The sequence below is a fragment of the Metarhizium brunneum genome, chromosome 1 (genome assembly GCF_013426205.1).
Source record: "Metarhizium brunneum chromosome 1, complete sequence".
NCBI classification, from domain to species: Eukaryota; Fungi; Ascomycota; class Sordariomycetes; order Hypocreales; family Clavicipitaceae; genus Metarhizium; species Metarhizium brunneum.
This window is the reverse complement of record NC_089422.1, coordinates 7,910,322-7,929,455: the sequence shown is the minus strand read 5'-3', so window position 1 is coordinate 7,929,455 and position 19,134 is coordinate 7,910,322. Positions and strand designations below refer to the sequence as shown.

Genomic DNA, 19,134 nt, shown 5'->3' with positions numbered 1-19,134 from the left:
GCCATCATATTTTTCTTCAATGTCATACGTCGTGAGTCATAATCTAGACCGATCAATGGGCCATCGCCAACTCAGCGTCTACAGTAGTAGTCACCCATATCCAACTTCAACAACTGCGCAATCAAGCTATCATCGCCAAAGCCAGAGTCTTCCGACGATGCGCCATCTGCCGTGTTCTTGCTAGATGCCCTCGCCTTTTCCGACAGGCCACGGCAAACTGTAATAAACACTTGAACCTTCTTTCGGAATTCAGCATACATGTGAGCCGAATTGGCCAACTCGGCAGATTCGCCCTCCTCTCCGAGTGCCTGTAACCTTGACTGCTTTGCGTATTGCAAGACGATGCCAAATATTTCCTCCAGAAGCTTAAGCACGGGCAATTGCCGTTTCCTTAAAAATAGGGCGTACATGATCCGTTCCAACACTTGTGAATGCATGTCCCGTAGCTGGTTGGGACTATACGCACATTTGTCTGGGGCTGCATCGGGCTTGTCAAGATGAACACGAATGCTGTTCAACTTGTTCTCGAATGATTGCCATGCTATCGCAACACCACTGTCTAGGAAGTACGACGCGATGCTGGACACGAAATGCTGCGACTCTCTGACGAATCGATACGACGTATCCTCTTCGACCCATGTGTTAAGTCGTGAGTTGGTGTCCTGATACAGGCGATTTACCACGTACAGCATCCTCAGAATCCTGAGGAGAAGCTTGAAAATGCGGTCGTAGTGCATGAGGTGGACTGGTGTAATTATCCACGTCAGCTCGGGAGGTGTGGTGTACGAGAGCCGCAGGAAATCGAGAGCTTCCAATGCATCGGGGTTCATACACTTGTTGATTTCTTCCTCGGACAAGTCTCGGACGGCAAAGCTCAGGTCCCCAGGCAGGGGGGAAGCACCCGAATCTCTATTGATCGATGTAGACGCCTTCGTAACCCCCTGAGAACCATAAGCCTCACCGAGTACTCCCATCAGGGCAAGGCGAAGTTCAGAGCTTCCCGGCGGCCATGTATCTCGCCCTCCCAGTCGGAGGCCCATCACGCCTCCTTGCATCGCTATACCAGCCTGCCTTTCAGTCGTCTCGAGATCGGGATCAAACAAAGCGTGGGACAGCCGGCTACAAAACAAGCCATTTCCGAGTAGGTGGAAGTCTCGCTGGAGTTTGAGGTGAAGCTGAACGTTATTGGCCTCAAATAGCAAGCGAAGGCTTTCCCGATTTACAATTCGAGCTTGGGCAGCCGCAATGCCACCAAATGACAGAATTGGCAACAGAGACCAGTGTGGTGTGTCATCAGAAGCTATACTATCATCTTCAATTTCGCTAGAAAACTTTTCTTGCACAATGCGACTTAGCGAATCATCGCTTGAACTCTCTATTAACGGCCGGCTGAAGTGATCCATCGACTCAATTAGCCGTTGCTCCATGGTGGATTCATCAACGCCGAAAAAGGTCAACTCGAGATCAGAGTCGGGCTCATCTACTCCAAGCTTGGAGTGAACAGCGACATATGCTGTGGCGGAACGGCTTTCCTGAATAGCATCCAGTATGCCATCTTGATACTGGGCGATACGATCCTCAAGATCCAAAATAGAAGCCCAATCGAATAGCCATCTGGCAGCGGGCGGTCGGTTCGACATGATGACGTCGGATCGGGCCAGAATGTGATCTGGGTGGAATGTCCGAATAAACCGTAGGTTTCTGCCAGTCTCGAAGATGGACTCCGCAATATCGGAAGGCAAAAATTGCGGGACTCTGCCAATATCCAACCGAAAGTCAATGTCTTCAACCTCTCGTCCGAAATCATCAATAAAGACTTCGACATCGACTGTGACGAATCCCTTGGTCTCCCCAATGTTGGACCTTGCAAACGGCATGCCCACCTCTCGCCGTGTGCCAAGCCATTCTTCAACTGACTCGACCCAAGGGCTTGATATCCGCTGCAATATTTCGCAAAGCATATCCCTGATATACCTTTCACTGAATTCAAATGTGGATGCCTCCTGAAAAACGAGCGACAAAATCTCTTCATCTGGGAGATCACGAGGTATTCGCGCTGCGAGGTCGTCTAGGGGACGGAGAATGGTAGATGCTTCCCTAATCGTAGTCTGAAGTTGTAGCAGCGATTCGGGAAATCGGCCATCCACAGAGACTCGGTGCTCTACGGCTTGTAGAATTTGGCTCATGGCGCTGGCTAGTGCTATAGCACAGCGGCTTGAAGATGGAGCGTACGACGATTGACAAAATGCGCCGAGTCGTAAGAATGTGGAACCGCACTTTGCGGCTTGTCTTTGTACGCCCTGAAGTACCTGTCGGCTGTACCCAGACACTCGTAACTCTGGAAGCGTGCACTTGAAAGTCCAATCTTCAGTAGTTCTTGCAAAGAAGACGGATTCTCGGCCGAGGCACAAGGCCAGCACAGATGTAAAATATGCCCTAGTCTCAACAGCCGGCGTGCTCGTATTCTGCAAATTTAACGAGTCCGTTGGCCAGCTTAAAAGGGCATCATATGCGCCTTGTCCAGCTTCAGAAAGAAGCATGGGTATATATGGCTGTAGCGTTCCCGTTTTGAATGTCTCCCATGTTCTGAAGGCAGACGGCCTTGGCTGCGGTTCGGAAACTCCAGTCCATATATCGCTCTTGTCCTCAAACTCTTGATGCTCTTGTATAGTTGAGGCTGTCATGTCCGAATCTTGGAGCTCGTCTGGGTCATCAGCGTGAGACTCGCCAACTTCTGGTAGCTTGAAGAAGCCATCAGTATCGACTGCGATCGGTTCCAAGGGTAATGAGGTAGACTTGACATTGTATAATGCTAGTTTGGACTAGTTTAGTAATGAAGAGAGTCACCACGAGAAGAATGGGTGTATGCGCATACCGTCAAGTCCGTGGCCAAAGAGTGAGGTGGACGTCTCGCTAGCCAATTGATCGAGCCACCTTGACGTCTTCCAAAAGTCTGGGATGGCAAAAACATCTGCTTCGCTTGGTTCGTCCGTCATGTCTTCATTGCTATGATTGCCAGGCAATTTGTATCATTTCTTGCCTTGACTGCACCTACATGTAGGCAATGTTGCTTCAATGGCCCGTCGAAGTGATCCAGGAAGACGCGCAAGGTCGCGTTTGCGAGAGCTGCCATGGCCCCGCGCTAGAACCCACATGAACTTGACCTGTACATGCAACATGTGGACTGCAGCTGGCAGGCCCAAGTGATCTCATCGACCAATCGCCAAACTCAGAGCTCTCCAATACTTTTCAGTCTTCAACAGCAACAGCCATTAGCAACAGAAACGTAGGCATTGCCAGCCCAATCAACTACATGCTGTGTTTCCAGGCCTACATGCCTACAGATCAGCCGAGAACGACTGCGCCTGAAGCCGGAAATGCCTCCCAGGAAACGTGCGCGTGGCCAAGCCGTCGCGACGCCGAGCGCAACTCGGGACGATGATGCCATGGACATTGACACCCCTGCTGCCAGTGAAGCTGGGGATCCCTCGAAACATGACGTCTCGAATTACAATAATATGTGGACAGATGACCAAGTCGCTTCTCTTTTTAAAGGCGTCATTCGCTGGAAACCGGCGGGTTCGTGACCATTCGCAGCAGACAAGCAATCAAGGCATGCTTGGCTAATCACGTTCATCTAGGCATGCACAAGCATTTCAGGATGATTGCGATATCTGAACACTTGCGAAATCATGGCTTCGATCCCGATATTTACCAGCATACCAGAATCCCCAACATCTGGGACAAGCTACGGACTTACTACAATCTCGACCTCATCGATGAGCGAGAATACTTTGACGACGACGAGACTGAAGATAAATACGTCGACTTTACACTGCCTCACTCCCATTTCCTTGACTCCATGATGCAGAGAGCAGTAGCGGACTCTAGTGAAGCCCCTACTTCTCCGCCACAACTGGAACTCTCACCCGAACTGTCGCATGCGAGAAAACGAAAGAGATCAGGAACCGCATCAAAGGCCAGGGCCACCGACGCCGAGGACACCGAGGACGGCACGGATGCGCCATCGCCAGCTGCCAGGCCAGCTAGGGGATCAAGGGGACGCACGAGGGCAGCAAGCCAGCAGGCCAAGCCGGAGAAGAATGACAAGAGTGACAAGGGCAAGGACAAGGCCGAAAAGGACAAGGCTGAGACAACGGAGGAGGAGGAAGATGCTGAAAATCAGGAGGAAGAGAGTGGGTCCGGGGAGGATGAGGATGAGGATGAGGACGAGGACGAGGATGAGGATGAGGATGAGGATGAGGGAGAAGGTGAGGGCGAGGGCGAAGAGGAGGAAGAGGACGAAGAGGACGAAGCGGACGAGAGTGCTGAAGAAGGTGGTACGCCAGCGTCGAGATCAACTAGGGCAGCCAGGAAGAGGACCGTTGCTCCTAAACCTACAACACGGAGGACAAGATCAAGGAAATAAGAATGAAAACTTGTTGACTTGTTGATTCTTTTTAAAGTACAGATATCTGGTTGTATACTAAATCAAAATGCAAAGGCTAAAAAATTTGCCGCTTCTTCTATTGATCATGTGTATCTTATTCATCATGCCTTGCAGTATCCAACGTCTCCCATTCCCCATAATATTCCAGCTTTGAAGCCCAGTCTCGTCCAAGAGGATAGACATTATCCACACTCAAAATCGATCTATGCACGGGACCGGGATCCTCCACTTTAGGTAGTTCCATTAGCGGCTTCCTCTTCAAGATATCCCACATCTCGATCTCTGCTTGATAGCTGGCATACTCGTCGTGCATCTCGGCCTGCGCTTCCTGTTGCCTCTCCGTGGTGATGCGCAGTTTGAGCGCTTGCTTTGCGGCTTGAATATCCTTTAGCTCTGGGGTCGAGTAAAGCAGGATCTCATTAGCTTCCCGCGTAATCTCGTGTTTTTCATCATCGTCATCTTCTGTTTCCGAATCAATGCCTGTGTCGTTGTCACGACTTTCATCGCTCTCTTTCAGATCCCCATCAAGCGAAGCTTCATCTGTGAGAATCACATCCTTTGGAGCTTGAATTTCAATGCCATCATTATTCCCAGAGAGTATAGTCTCAACTTCTTCATACGTCATGGGCTCCTCTTCGGCTTCCTCGTCATCTTTATCTGGCGGTTCGTTAAAAACGTCCAATCGCAACCTTCTCGCGCTTTTGATCCACCTCGATTTCGAATCATGTGGCATGGCGAGTGAGGCAACTGCGGCTTCAACATCCTTTCTCCGGACAATATCCCGAGTGGTAGGAACAAGCTCCTTCTTCGCCCTGATTCTCGACATGCTAATAAACAAGGTTGTCTGAACGAGCCGTCTGGTGACAGAAACAGCAATTGAGTAAAAGTCGTCGAACGCGGTGGCCCACATTGATGGTCTTTGATGGTCGATGTAGTTCCAGTTGTTGCCAGGAACCGATGAATTCATAAACACGCGCTCCGACAATTGTAGCCAGTTAGACAGATGAAACAGCTCGGAGAATTTCAACGTCATGTCAGACGTATCATCGCTCTCCTCGCCACGGTGGCCTAATCTCCTGGCTAGAGAAGGAGTAACATCCCACTTCTGTCCCCATTTCAGCTTCTCTCGTTGTTCCTCTCTGCGCTCTTGGAGGACTGAAACAGTATCGGCAGCCTCTTCTTGAAAATGGCAACACTGTTGGCTGATCTCAACAGCTGCTGGATACTCTGCTGGCTCCAAGCAGGATCGGCGTCTCAAACAACTCTGTCTGCTATCGTTGGCTGTTTGCAGCAGCTCGACGTACTGCTTGACTTCAATTTCGCTTTTGCTACCTATTCTGGTTGCGATACCGGGCAAATCGTATTTGCCCAGTCGTGATACAGACTCAAAAAAATGCGCTTTTTCAACTGTGGACCAGAAGGTAAGTCCGACCTGAGAGCCAGGCAGGTCGACTCTCAGGTCGGACTTGCCTTCTGGTATGTCCTCCAAACAGACCTGATGTGCAGCGTCATCAATCTCGCGATTAAGAAGATCCAGGTATTCGGGATTCAAGACACCTTTTTGCCTTTTAAATGGAAGGTTGTTGAAGGCTTGTTCAGCTGAACGTTTCAATAGTGATCTGCTAGCCAGGTGGTCGTCATCTTCGGATACAACATGGTTGGCTTCGCTTAAGGCATAAGAGCTGTCGCTGTCACTGTGGTTCACCGCCGAGTAGCTGCTGGCGATTCCTCTCAGATGTGCGTTTGCAGCTTCTGATTCATAGCTAGCAAAATTTTCCTCGTCGACGGAGTACTCTTCGACGTCTTCGTCAGGGTCCATGCTCCCACAATTTCCAAAGCGGTGAGCGGCACCTGCGCCGGTGTTGACATTGTACCAGGGATAAATGCTGGTTGTATTCTTAGAAAAGATGGATCAGGGGTAATACTTTTAACAAAAGATTTGAGCATTGACGGTTATCTTGAGTATCTTGGCTTTACACTGGAAATTATCTGTCTTCATAGTGAGCTTGAGATGAAGTGAATCGGAGAAGAAATCCTGGTGGATCGATGAATTGGAAGGTGGAGCCTTTTAATGACTAAGCCTCATTGACGCTTTCACGACCACTAACTGGAGGGGTTTTAGACTACTATCACTGTCCGTTTTTGTCGCACTGTAACTCCGTAGCTTTACAGCATCACCGCTGAAAAAAAAAAGAAAATCCTTGGTGATAATATTTTGGCTAATACGCAACACTTTGCTTTAGAGCCACAGAATACCTGAGATTTCTCTTTGATTTTTTTCAGGAGGCATATCCACCATCCATAGGTCACAAGCTCGTTGTTGCGGTATTTCATAACCACCATGAGCATTGATCTTCGTACTTCATATTCTAAAAGCAAAACCCCTTTTCCAGTATTCAATTTGACAGCAGGTCTTGCGTCCGGTCTCGATATTTTACAATCCCATGTTTTGCCAAACGCGCTGACATAATGAAAAGTGGGCCCAGGCGCGACACACAAGGTTTCCTTGCCAGCCAACCAGCTTGCCAGCATCAAAGCTGCCCCTGTCTGTCACCAGATTTTGGGATCTCAGGCAGTTTCGATAAATTTCGCCGACACACTTCATGGCCACCTCATAATGTACAATGCTACGCACCGTTGCAAAATGCGTCTCCAGACCATCGGTTGAGGCAACCAAGCCTGCATGGAAGATCACACCTTTCAAAATCTTCGTCGCTGGCCTTACTCTTACCTCCAAGCCAAAGCTCCGAGACTACCAGCAAGAATGCATCAAATCAGTTCTCTTATCCCTGAGACGAGGTCACAAACGAGTAGGGATATCACTGGCTACCGGTAGCGGCAAAACTGTAAGCTCGATTGGTGTTTAGTTCCAAGCAATCCGTATTCTGAATGTCATGCCGAATGCTAACAGGGCTCAGGTTATCTTCACCCAGCTCATTGACAAAGTGCATTCACGTTCAGATGGCGGGGACCGCACTCTCATTCTGGCCCATCGTCGTGAGCTAGTGGAACAGGCTGCCCGGCATTGTCAACTGGCATATCCGGACAAGACCATTGAAATCGAAATGGGTTCGATTCATGCTTCGGGAGCAGCAGACATTACCATCGCCAGTGTACAAAGCATTACGTCTAGGGACCGCTTGGAAAAGTTTGAACCCTCTGAATTTAAATTGGTCTTGGTGGACGAGGCCCACCACATTGTGGCCCCGGGATATCTCAAGACTCTCAAGCACTTCGGACTAGACCAGAAGCAACGAGAGTCACCAACACTCATCGGCGTCTCAGCCACATTCTCCAGATTCGACGGTGTCAAACTTGGCGCTGCCATTGACGAAATTGTGTACCACAAGGACTACGTTGACATGATTACCGATAAATGGCTCTCGGATGTCATTTTCACCACTGTCGAGTCTTCCGCCAACCTGTCCAAGGTCAAAAACGGCGCCTTTGGTGACTTTCAAACAGGGGAGCTATCCAAGGTTGTCAACACCAACGAAGTCAATGACATTACCGTCAAGAGCTGGATAGCTAAAGCCGGGGACAGGAAAAGCACCCTGGTTTTCTGTGTAGATTTAGCTCACGTGTCTGGACTTGCACGCAAATTTCGAGAATACGGGTACGATGCTCGCTTCGTGACCGGCGACACTCCCAAGCAGGAACGAAGTGAGATCCTGCATGATTTCAAAAAAGGATGTTTTCCTGTTTTAGTGAATTGTGGTGTGTTTACCGAGGGAACCGACATACCAAACATTGACTGTATCGTCCTCGGCAGACCCACGAGATCACGAAATCTCCTTGTTCAAATGATTGGGAGAGGTATGCGGCTTCACCCGGGGAAAAAGAATTGCCACGTCATTGATTTGGTTTCAAGTTTGGAAACTGGCATTGTGACTACGCCGACATTATTTGGTCTGGATCCGAAAGAGTTGGTGGACAAGGCATCAGTAACAGACATGAGAATGATAAAGGAGGCTCAAAGGGAAGAAGAAGCGAGGCATCAGGAAGCATACTCGAATGGGACGACCTCAGCAGCTAGCTCAGCCGACGCGGTCACATTCACCGACTACTCCTCTGTGCTGGATCTAATCGCTGACACGTCTGGAGAGAGGCACATCCGCGCCATCAGCCAGAATGCTTGGGTACAGGTCGGTCCCGAAAGATTCGTCCTGTCAGCTCCCAGCGGATCATATATCCGTATCGAGCGAATCCAGGAGCCAGTGACGACCTCATCTCCGACGTACAGGGCACTCGAGATCCGCGCTTTACCTGCTGGGTTGGCAAAATCCCCGTTCGCCGCACCGAGAGAGATTCTCACAGCTGCTACGTTTAACGACGCGGTTCACGGAGCAGATAGTTATGCGGCCAACGCATTCCCGCATAGCTTTATCCACCGACACCAATCGTGGAGGAAGCTACCACCGACACAAGGACAGTTGGACTTTGTCAATAGATTACGTGGAAAGGCGAAAGCGTTGACGGTGTCAGACTTGACAAAGGGCAAGGCGGCGGACATGATTACAAAACTAAAGCACGGTGCTCGCGGGCAGTTTGCGAGGATAGAAGCCGAGCAGCGCAGGAGAGAGAAGCAGACGAATATTTTGGAAGCGAGACAGAGCCGGGAGCGGGTCATGGTTGGGCCTGTCATGGCATAACTCGGCAGAGTCCACCGAGTTTTCATTGGGAACGGGCGAGACTGTATTATCACGATGGGGCATTTTGGCGTATGGGCTCAACGGCATAGACTATTTTGGCATTAGACGATACCACGCTGTATTTAGTTTATATCATGTATACATGAATTTTTTTTTTTTTTAATTATTTTACATGTACCCTTTAAATCACCCTAAAAGCTGTATCCTCGTCAGCAGAGCAGAGCCCAAGTTTTACAATCAATGGCTATTCTACACACCTAATATCGCTCTATTTCGACCCAACGACCTTGAGAAAGTCCTGGACACAACCCAACCACCGAATCCCTCTGCTCCTGCGGCGGATTCTGGATGCTTCCGAACTCAGCCGTTGCACGATAGCCGGGAAGAAGTCTCTGGCGCAGAGTGTAGCGCTGGGTACAGTCGCCCTCGTGTGCGGCATTATTCTGTTTCTTGCAAGGATATAATTATTGTTGTAGTCTGTACTACGCAGAGGCGTATTCGAGCACTCAAAGTAGTATGTATAGAGAGCTGCCGCCCAACGCTTACGATGCGCCCGAGTGGTCAGATGTCTGTCCTCATTTTTGCTGCAACAGTTAATTCTAGTCCAAACATTCACAATTCGTAAATTCATGCAACCTTATTTCAATGCACTCAATCGGGTATATTTCATCAGTTGTTCTTGCAACCCACCTCCACAACCAAGAGTTCTGCAGTCGATCAGATCTCATCCGGAACTGAAAGGGCAAGTTCCTGACACCATTCTCTCCAGGATTGTTCACCTCGGCTAGAGGGCCAAATTGCCTTCAGAAATAAAATAAAACAGAAAATATACCATTCATCCACTCCATGTATTGATTTCGCATTTCTCAATCCCTTCAGTTCCAATGCACTAGTCTTTCCATTTGCAAGGGGCAAAACGAGCAAGCCCCCGAAGATCATTCCCATCTTCTACCACGTATATCTGAACCAGGGTATTTTCTTCAAACTTTTTCTTGGCCTCAAGCATGTCTTTGGTCGAATTCGCGGGTATAAAGGAGGCACCGATAGCAGTCATCAAGACTGAGCTAAGCGCCAACATAACCAAAAAAAAAAAAAAAAAAAAAAGGACATCAAGCAAATCTCATGAGGCATCTGCGGCATCACAACAAAACACAAAGCGCAACTCAGTTCGAAACATCGCATTATAAAACAAGATCAAAATCCGACCGATATGGAACCTGAAGTTCCAGGGTATTCTGTTTTTATTCTGTGAGGGGTATATCCAGCCGGGGTATTCGCATGTGAGTGTTCTAAGTCGGGGGAATCTAACGGAAGGGCCCAATATGGGCGGGGTATCCTGAATTCATGGAATGAGAAGTAGATGGACGACCGCTGTCTCCAGACGCGCGGGTATTATGGCGAGGCGTAACATCGCCGGGAAGGGGGATGGCCAATTTGTTGTCCATATGTTTGCTGAACGGTCGTGGTCCCCAAGGATTCTCGTCCTCGGGCAGGTTGACTCCACTGTCGTTCCAAGGGTTTCGGTCAGCGTTGAAGCTTCGGGTCGACTCGATTGAGATTAAAGACGACTTGGAAACGTTGCTGGATCCCTTGAAGAAGTTGCTATTCATCGAGTGAGAGCTATTCTTTCTGCGGTCAAGGAACGAGGAAATAGACGTCATGCTGCCGGGCTTGCGAAGGCGGTCAAGAATGCTGCTTCGCTCACGAGCAACCTCGGCACCAAAGCCACTTTTGACAGGCGAGTCGCTGGAGGACGAGGCAGGAGCGTGCTGGAGGAGCTTCGAGTCAAAGTACTGCAAAGAGTCCTCAAAAGAGTCAGACTTGGGGCGCGGGATGGATCCCTTGACGACGCTCGCTTCAACGGTGGCAGCAGCCATTTGAGCTTCGAGGAAATCGATGGCGTCGCGGAGCCCGCCCGCGTTATTACGCGTGAAACCCCAGACCAAGGTAACAGTCGGAGAGCCTTCCTCAGTCAGCTCGTCCGGGTTCTGATGATACGTAACCTCCACTTCGTACTGGGCTTTGAGTTTCGATATCAGGTCGGTGGCGAACTGCGGCGATTCCAAGAACTTGACTAGATCGGCCGTGCGAGCCAGCACCAATTCATGCTTATCAGGGACCATACCCAAAAGCTCGTCCACACAGTGAGGGACCTGCCACTGAGGGCCAGTAACGGTAACTTCATCGCTGGCTTCCTCAGTGCTCGGGAAGTTGATTTTGCAATTGTACTTTTGCTCCAGCTCATCAATTTCAGGGAGACGGGCGATCAATTCACGGTGGTAAAGGCGGTCCACGCTGGCAATTTGTGTGGTGTATTCGGAGTCCTGACAAGGCACGAAAGCGTTAGGAATGGCTTCTGTTAGTTTCCAGTGGTCATCACTTACAGCACGATCCACCATTTCCAAAATCTCATTCTTAACGGCATCTAGATTCTGGGCGTTGCGAGCCGGGGTACGGCAGATGACATTGTCAACCTTGATGTCATCGTCCTCGCGTCCCATGCCGCCTGAGGTACCTGTTAGTAAAAAAACAATTTTGACATGCAGGATTTGCCAACCAAGTCATACCTCTGTCCATTGCATTGGAAAATTTCACGAAGACAGAATGTTTCTTCATGATGCGTTGGATATGCTGTCCGCCAATGCCAATGATACGCTTGTGGTACTGATCAGGCACATGGAAGGAGATGGAGGCAGGCATTTCCTGTTCAACCAAAGTTAAACCTTGCTTCATTGAATCGTAGCTGGCTGCCATGACATCAATGTTGAAGTTATATTCGTTGAACCCATCAAAGATGATCTGTACGTTGCCTAGGAAATGTTCGTTAGAATACATGCGGTAAGGCGGCTCTGATAAGAACTCACTCTGGCCCATGATCTTATTGATCTTGCCATTCTTCTTGCCGCTCACAAATTCCTTGTGCTCGTTGGCGAGTTCAATCTTGACACGGATCTGATACTGCGATTGGGTAACAAACTTGAGATCAGAAATGACAGTCAAGGCAGACTTTACTGCATCATCAGATCCTGTGACAGTGAAGCTCATTCTGTCATAAGATAAATCCGCCTCTGCGTTGGCACAGATGTCTGACAGCATAGTTCGTATCTCAACAGGTGAGAGCTGCTGCCTGACTTCAGGCTGTTGCATGTACCACCCAGCGCCATAAAATTGGCCAGCCTAGTTGAGGATGTCAGGACAAGAGCGTATGAACAGAGCATTGCTGGACACTTACCAGTGACATGATCTCTCGAACCGTGCGTTCAACAGGTAGGCTCTCACTTCCCTGGACCCGGACCATGGTTCGTTGGCAAGCCAGAGGGGGGAACATGATGTACGTTCCATTAGCCTCAAGAATCTTGCGAACCTTATCAAGACGTCCCAGAAGGATACTATCAATCTTGGCAGCGGGGATGGTAACGTCCTTCATATAGACCCGGATTCGAGAGACGGTCTCATGCAGCTTCTGCTTGGCAAGTTCGATGGCCTGAATCGTTTCACCTGTGATGAAGATATCGGTCGGGTCCCGGCGAGTGGCATTTTGAGGACAGTAGCGATACATCTGCGAGAACAGGGGTGGGAAGTAAATAGCAGTCCCGGTAGATGACTCAATCAACTTGATGTTCTTTCTATGGCGGCCACAAACAAGCTGGTGAAAGGACAGCTCAATTTTCGTGACATCAAACGTACGGCCAAGCTGTAAGCAGAGTTAGTAAAAGAGAGAGAAACACACAACAACTCCATCAGAGTTTCTCTGCAATGACGAGGGTGTTGCCTCCCAATAAGAACTGTGGAATCTGAGAACAAGTCATACCAGAGTATCAATGTGAATCAAGACACGGGCTTTGGCATGTTCTGACGAGAGAATATCGCCGTAAATAGCAACTCTCCATCGCTGGTCCATGCGCAACTGCGAGTCGCCCGTCATGCCGTCAACTATGGGAGTCAACTTGGGCCCTAGCAAGAAGATATCTACACCACAGAATCTAGAGATATGATCCAATGTTTCTACAACGGGCTTCTTGAGCACGCCAGCATTGATATCACAAACAAGGTTTCCGTCAATGTCGATTGTCGTGCAACGCTATCAAACACAGTTAGACGGGCACCTCAACTCTTGTTTGCGAGTGTACACTGCAACCTAGTAGAAACATATACAGCTCACTTCGAGGGTTCCATACCAAAGAGATGGGTATCTCATTCAAAATAGTCTCCCGACTCTTGTGTACTAGCTCCGGGGAGCCGGATAGGCAGACCGTAGTAACTTGGCCTTTGCCATTCTTAGGAGAGGAAGAGATGACATGGGCCTCAATGGGCAGTGGGCCAACAGACAAATCTCGACATAGTCTTCCGAGATTGGCGAGATTCTGGGCATGGACCGGCAACTCATGGACTTGCACATCGTCGGGAGCATCGGCAGGGTGCGTCCAGCGGAGGACGGCATCGGTGGTGGCATGGACGATGTCCTCGGTATTGGGGCCCGCAAGGTCGGAGGCGAATGGCACGTTGAACGAGTAGTGAATAGAGGCATCGGCAGCCTGTGGTGAGTTGATCGGGCCCAGGGTCTGGGCCGCGTTCTTTTGATGCGGGTTGAGGCCATTCATAGGCATGTTAGGACGACCCATTCCGAAGTTCGGGCTCATCCTCTCGGACCAGTGACGCATGTTGGCCAGCTTGTTCATATTGAGTGGGCAAAAACGCACGAGAAGGCAAGGCTAGGAGGGCCTGTTGTCGACGACGGGGCGGGCGTAGAAGCAGCTTGGTGACACAGACTCAACGAAGAGGCGACATGCGAAGGCACTAGCGGGCGCGAAACGGTGGCCTTTGGGTGAGAAAAAAAGAGACGGCTGCTTGGGTATCACCGGGGCAAGGAGCAGACCATGAAAAACGCAGGCAACAAGCGCAGAATCGAAGCGAATTGTCAAATAAAGAAAGAAAGAGAGGGTATCCGGGGTATCGACGATGGAAAGCTGGATCCGATGCGTTGGGTGGAAGTGAAGAAAAACAGAATCTGGGGGCGGGAGGGTATGGGAAGGGGAGGATAGAAAGGGGAAGAGAAGATTGACACGCAGGTCCTTTTCCTTTTCCTGATCCTCTCTGTTGGTTGAATGGGTTGTTTCGTCGGTTGGTGTTGAAAAGAAGAGAGGAGACGACGAGGATGAGGATGAGGACGTGCAAGTGAGCGAGGAGGGCGGAGAGGCGGAGGGAGTGGGGACTGAGCAGGGCCTGCCAACCTGCCAGGCCATGCCTTCAACATCCAACACAGCTTAGCTCATGTTAGCACAAGGATATCAAGCGAGTACATGTATCGATATCCATTGAAGCAACAAATAACTAATGAGCACCAAGACTCAGTGCTGGAGCAGGCAGGATTTGGCTGTTACATGTGCCGATAAAAAGGCTTCTTACTACGAAGCGAGCCACGCCATCGCCCTCCATGGACCTGGGACGAGGACAATAACGTCAACACGGAGACAGCCAGAGCCCAGCTGGCCCACCAGGTCTACAGTCTGTAGCCTTTGTAGGCTCCAGTCTACAATCTACGGTCCGAAGTGGGCAGATCATTGGCAGGATTCGGCAGCACCACATCGCGGTACAAACATGCCAGCCAGGACCGACGTGGAGCATGGCCGACACGCCGGCGTGGTTGGGTCTCTCTCTGGGCAGGGAGGGACTCAGGTTTGTGTGATGGTGCGGATACGGAGCAACTGCACGGCGCAACACTGAAGCCAGACACTGAGCCAAAGAGATGAACAGAATCAGGCAATGCAAAGGGGCCCTCCCAGGTCGCAAAGCAACCAACGTCAGCAATTGGGGCTGCTTCAGGACTTGGAGCGGTCCAATTACGAGAGCCCATGATGAGCTGACATTGAATTTGGATTCAACGCAACATGCGGCATTCGCCAAAACGCAAAGGCCAAAATCCAGCCTTCTCAAGCGTTGGAAGACTGTCACGACGTCGTGCTCCAAGGACAAGACTCAACAGACCTCTTCAAAGCATGGCAAGAATACGTGAGGATGACGGGACACCAACAATCTGACTGACTGTGGGCAGCAAGTGGTATTGATGGAACTTGGCACGCAACATTGCTTAAGCAGTCATCCATGGACAGCTGGGAACATGAATGGTCTGGTCCTTTTAGGTTCTGCCCGCTTTCGTGTGGTGGGGAGTCGCCGAGCTCGAACGCTCACTTGCTGGTCGCAGGGACACCCATTGATAGTGCCAAGTACAAAGTACTCGTACAGAAGTATTCCGTCAACACTACTTAGTACTTGAGTACACTGGACCAGCACTTAAGCTACCTATACTTATAAGTACTTACTTTACTTTTCAAAGTACCAAGTACTTGAAATACGGCGTACTAGACTACCAGACCATTGAATCGACCAACCACCTGCTCACTTGAGCAGGCAGTGGAAGTCGACACTAGGACCCAACGACATCAACTGGTTCGAACTGGATGGAACCTTCAGAAACATCCCAGCACCTAGCCCTGCCCTGCTGACATGGACCAGTTGACGCCCTCGATCCCAGCGCGTAACAGCCCCAATGCCGCAAACTGTACTCCGTACTCGGTAAATTGTGCGTTGAGGTGCAGGTATTCATCCCCCTGTAGGAGGTGCCTGGGTACCAGTACTTACTTGAGTACTTTGCCACGCACCCAGGTATCCCGGACCCGCCCGTGTGGGCATGAATGGGCCTGGCTCAAGCTGGCACCGCCAGCTTCAGAACTTGGGATGCGTTCGGCACTGGAACGCATCCCCAACATTGACTGTCGCTGCCGTGACAAGGGAGTAAGTGCGAAGCCTTCACAAGGACACCGAACATTGTACGAACCAGAGTTGGACGCAGCAAGGGCAGCCCCTTCACAAGTGGGCGAAGCACGCCTGCCAACGTGGAATCTGGCCTGTGAGTGGTAGATCATAAGGCCATTGCTGAAGGGTGGAGGTTTGGCGTCAGGTACACCGATTCTGCCCAGGCAAACAGGGTCAGGAGGCATGTCGACAGGCCCTCCGATATTATTCCATGCCATTGATTGCCGTTACTCGGGCCATGGCAAATTGTACTGCAGAACGTTGAGGTCAGTCCTGACCAGCCTGTCCTTTTGGAGGACCATTGAAATGCCTTGGAAGACCCCAGTGGCTAATGCACGACTACCTGGGTACATGTACGAAGCCTAGCAGAGTTCTCCATCAAGAATTGTCCACTCTGCACTCGGACTTTGGTGCTTGCGTCTCATGCACGCAAGCAACGCTCGGTGGCTGCGGGCTCCATGTCAGAATTGGCGTGCAGTCAGTCGAGAAGACACCATGACAGCCAATGACGACACGACTAAGTCGATTTCATTGCCCCATCAACAGGTCCGGTTTGTCTTACCCAAAAGGACGGCTGCCTGCCAAAACCATGTCTTGGTCCATTGGCAGATCTCGTGAACACGAACATTTGTGACATGGGCAATGGTGTAAATAGAAAGTTGCAGGGAGGAAGAGACGCGTGTCTAAGTGCTAGTAAGTACAATCCGTCGGATTGGGACTTGACTGTATTGCTAGCTACGCGTTGTACGTATCGAACGCCATGTGAGACCCGTCCAACGGCAGACAGGCCTGCTCATTAGCAGCTTGGTCGACACGCTGGCGGGAAGGCCTGCTCGTTTCCCTCGTTCAGAGCGTCTTCCACTTGAGCTGTCATCATCCACAAAGTGCCTGGCCCAGTACACACAACCGGGGGCCCTTGTACTTGCAGGATTGCCCGGCTGAGAAGGCACATGCAATTGCGATCCTAGCTCTCCACATGGCTAGCGGCTACTTGGGAGAGGTCTGGTGGTCCAAGCTCTCTCCAATAAACCATATGCATCCTCGAGCCTCGAATGTTGTTGCAGGTGCCGACAGGAGTCCTGGCGAGCATTTGGTTCGGTCAACATGCAGTTGTTTTTCGTAACTTTGCTATGTACGGAGCACTCGAGCGTCTTATCGCAGCCAAGTGATACGTAAATTTGGGTTCGTGGACGGATTTTCAGCTCGATGATCCTATTGGATTCGTGCCTCCAATGTCGTGTACGGAGTATATGTACATATTCTTGACCGAATAGATTGATTGGATTGTGCGGAGTACTTGACGGAGAGTAGACCATTCGAGTGGCCGAGGTCTTTGCATCTATTGCATATTTCCTGGGTCACAACAAACCACATGACCGGAGCATATTGATAGGTTCTTTGGGAATTTGTTTCGGTGAAAACTTAGCCAACAGTCAGTATGCCAACATTACGATCATGGACGTAGCAGTAGTCTACTTGTTCTGCGATGGTATGTATATACCTACCTAAGGTACTCCGTACGTACCCAACAAACCCAAGAGCCTTTGGACTGCCCCAATTCAAACAAACCCTGGGGCGAGGGGCAAGGCAAACGCTCGGTGCGCACTGTGCGTTGTTTCCGCCAGCTTTTTGTTCCGTCTCTCCCGGTAGGGGGGAGATTGGTGGTTTGTTATTATCAGGACAACGCGGTAAAGATTGCTGGATGGCGGCCGTTCCATTCCTTGCTGGGAGACCGATAGGCGGCCAGCCACCAACGGCGACGGACAATTTGCATGCAGGTCCTTGAAGTCTCTGGCTCGCAAGCAGGTCAAAGTACTCCAAACTTCAATACTATTTCCACTGGCCCGAGTGTCTCGTGTCTGCATGAGCGAATTGAGTGCCGGTTTCGAGAGCGAGGCCCGGGGAATCTTTGGTCTCCCTCTTGGTGTTCTCGTGCGGGATCTCAAATTTGGCATTGCCCCTGCCCATCTCTGTTCAAACAGCATCTGGCACTGCCCACCTACTCGAGCCAAGTGTGCCTTTGTCTCCCGTCGTCCCGAGAGTACCCCACAGTATCTAGTGATTGTCTTCCTCACTCGAGTGCTGGGGAGTGTTGCAGTTTTCTCCGTCATTTATAGAATGGAGTGTCTCAAAGCTAGACGGGCCGTCCGCTGCGACAAGGGGTCTATCTCTGTTTCGATTCGTCCGAACTGGGAATGACTTACGGAGTAGTATTGTGTCAGAGCAACTTCAATATTGTATGTACAGATTGATATGCCGTAGCGACAAGTCGAATGCGCCTGCCGTTCTGGTACAAAGCTTGGATACTCTGACTCAACCTTGGAGATGTGTCCAGCTTAGCGCTCTTGCCGTACTTGCCTGGGCTTCTGGGCACGAAATGCCGCAGTACTTCGGCAGATAGTTAATGAGCCATGTATTGCTTAGATGCCACCAGACAGTTCAGGGACACGTAATCAAAGAGGAATAAATGTAGTGGAGGAAGATGGGGGAAATGACATCAATGAGTCTATTCATTTATCCTCCGTAGCAGGAGATGGGCACGTTAAATTTCCATGGCCCAAGATGTTGCCTTCTTGCCAAGCCTGAAAAGGCGCATTGCAGTGCTAGAATCTCCCGATAACGTCTTTATCATTGAGAATGGTTTTCTCATCGTGTACGCACGAGGTTGACCAGCCAGCCGGTCTATGATTGCATTCTAACAGCAGATCTTTGAGGATTTCATCTTTCGGGGGTTCCCAAGTGTTCCGTACAGGCGCAGGCTGCAAATATGCAAGATTGACTCAAGCGGCGGGCTACCGGGTCGAACAAAATAGTTTGGGTATGCGAAGTGCAAGAAGTACTTGATTACAACGTTTTGAGCAATATACAACTGCCCAACGTTTTGTGCCCACGTTGTGCATGAGAGAAATTGGAAGCAACCAAACCCAATAGCAATAACAAGCAACGCGGCAACTCGACACTCTGAAATTTGAAGATAATGTTCACTTATACATCAAGGCGTTGCAAGGGGAACACGTGCCCGTTGGACAACACGGATTACAAGTCCTTGACTTTCCTTCATGATGCTTCATGATGCCTGCTTCAAAAGGTGACTGCGTAACCGTACATATATTTCATTGAGGGTATCTATCCGACAACAGGTTCAGCCAAATCAGTCTAACACCCGGACCTCTTCGGGATCACTGGCCCCAAGATCGTCGACATTAGACTCCTTTACGA

The 19,134-nt window shown here is 50.2% G+C and overlaps 5 protein-coding genes across 5 annotated transcripts; 2 read left to right on the top strand and 3 right to left on the bottom strand.

Annotated features, from left to right (window-relative positions):
• Nucleotides 1–71: 71 nt before the first annotated feature.
• TUBGCP6 (Gamma-tubulin complex component 6) lies at nt 72–2,996 on the bottom strand (the record flags this gene model as incomplete). The annotated part of the gene is made up of 2 exons (XM_014692685.1): nt 72–2,812; nt 2,876–2,996. 2 exons carry the CDS (start codon nt 2,994–2,996, stop codon nt 72–74), a joined length of 2,862 nt encoding a protein of 953 aa, XP_014548171.1.
• A 381-nt stretch (nt 2,997–3,377) lies between these two features.
• Nucleotides 3,378–4,429, top strand: EAF7 (Chromatin modification-related protein EAF7; the record flags this gene model as incomplete). Its single annotated transcript, XM_014692686.1, has 2 exons — nt 3,378–3,579; nt 3,642–4,429. The coding sequence occupies 2 exons, from the start codon at nt 3,378–3,380 to the stop codon at nt 4,427–4,429; spliced, it is 990 nt and encodes a 329-aa protein (XP_014548172.1).
• A 115-nt stretch (nt 4,430–4,544) lies between these two features.
• Nucleotides 4,545–6,269, bottom strand: G6M90_00g024070 (uncharacterized protein; the record flags this gene model as incomplete). The annotated part of the gene is made up of 1 exon (XM_014692687.1): nt 4,545–6,269. One exon carries the CDS (start codon nt 6,267–6,269, stop codon nt 4,545–4,547), a length of 1,725 nt encoding a protein of 574 aa, XP_014548173.1.
• Nucleotides 6,270–7,074: 805 nt separating this feature from the next.
• G6M90_00g024060 (uncharacterized protein) lies at nt 7,075–9,102 on the top strand (the record flags this gene model as incomplete). Its single annotated transcript, XM_014692688.1, has 2 exons — nt 7,075–7,296; nt 7,369–9,102. The coding sequence occupies 2 exons, from the start codon at nt 7,075–7,077 to the stop codon at nt 9,100–9,102; spliced, it is 1,956 nt and encodes a 651-aa protein (XP_014548174.1).
• Nucleotides 9,103–10,406: 1,304 nt separating this feature from the next.
• On the bottom strand, nt 10,407–13,781 carry G6M90_00g024050 (uncharacterized protein; the record flags this gene model as incomplete). Its single annotated transcript, XM_066129932.1, has 7 exons — nt 10,407–11,426; nt 11,487–11,608; nt 11,670–11,912; nt 11,967–12,279; nt 12,335–12,796; nt 12,914–13,183; nt 13,281–13,781. 7 exons carry the CDS (start codon nt 13,779–13,781, stop codon nt 10,407–10,409), a joined length of 2,931 nt encoding a protein of 976 aa, XP_065985887.1.
• Between the last annotated feature and the right edge of the window lie 5,353 nt (nt 13,782–19,134).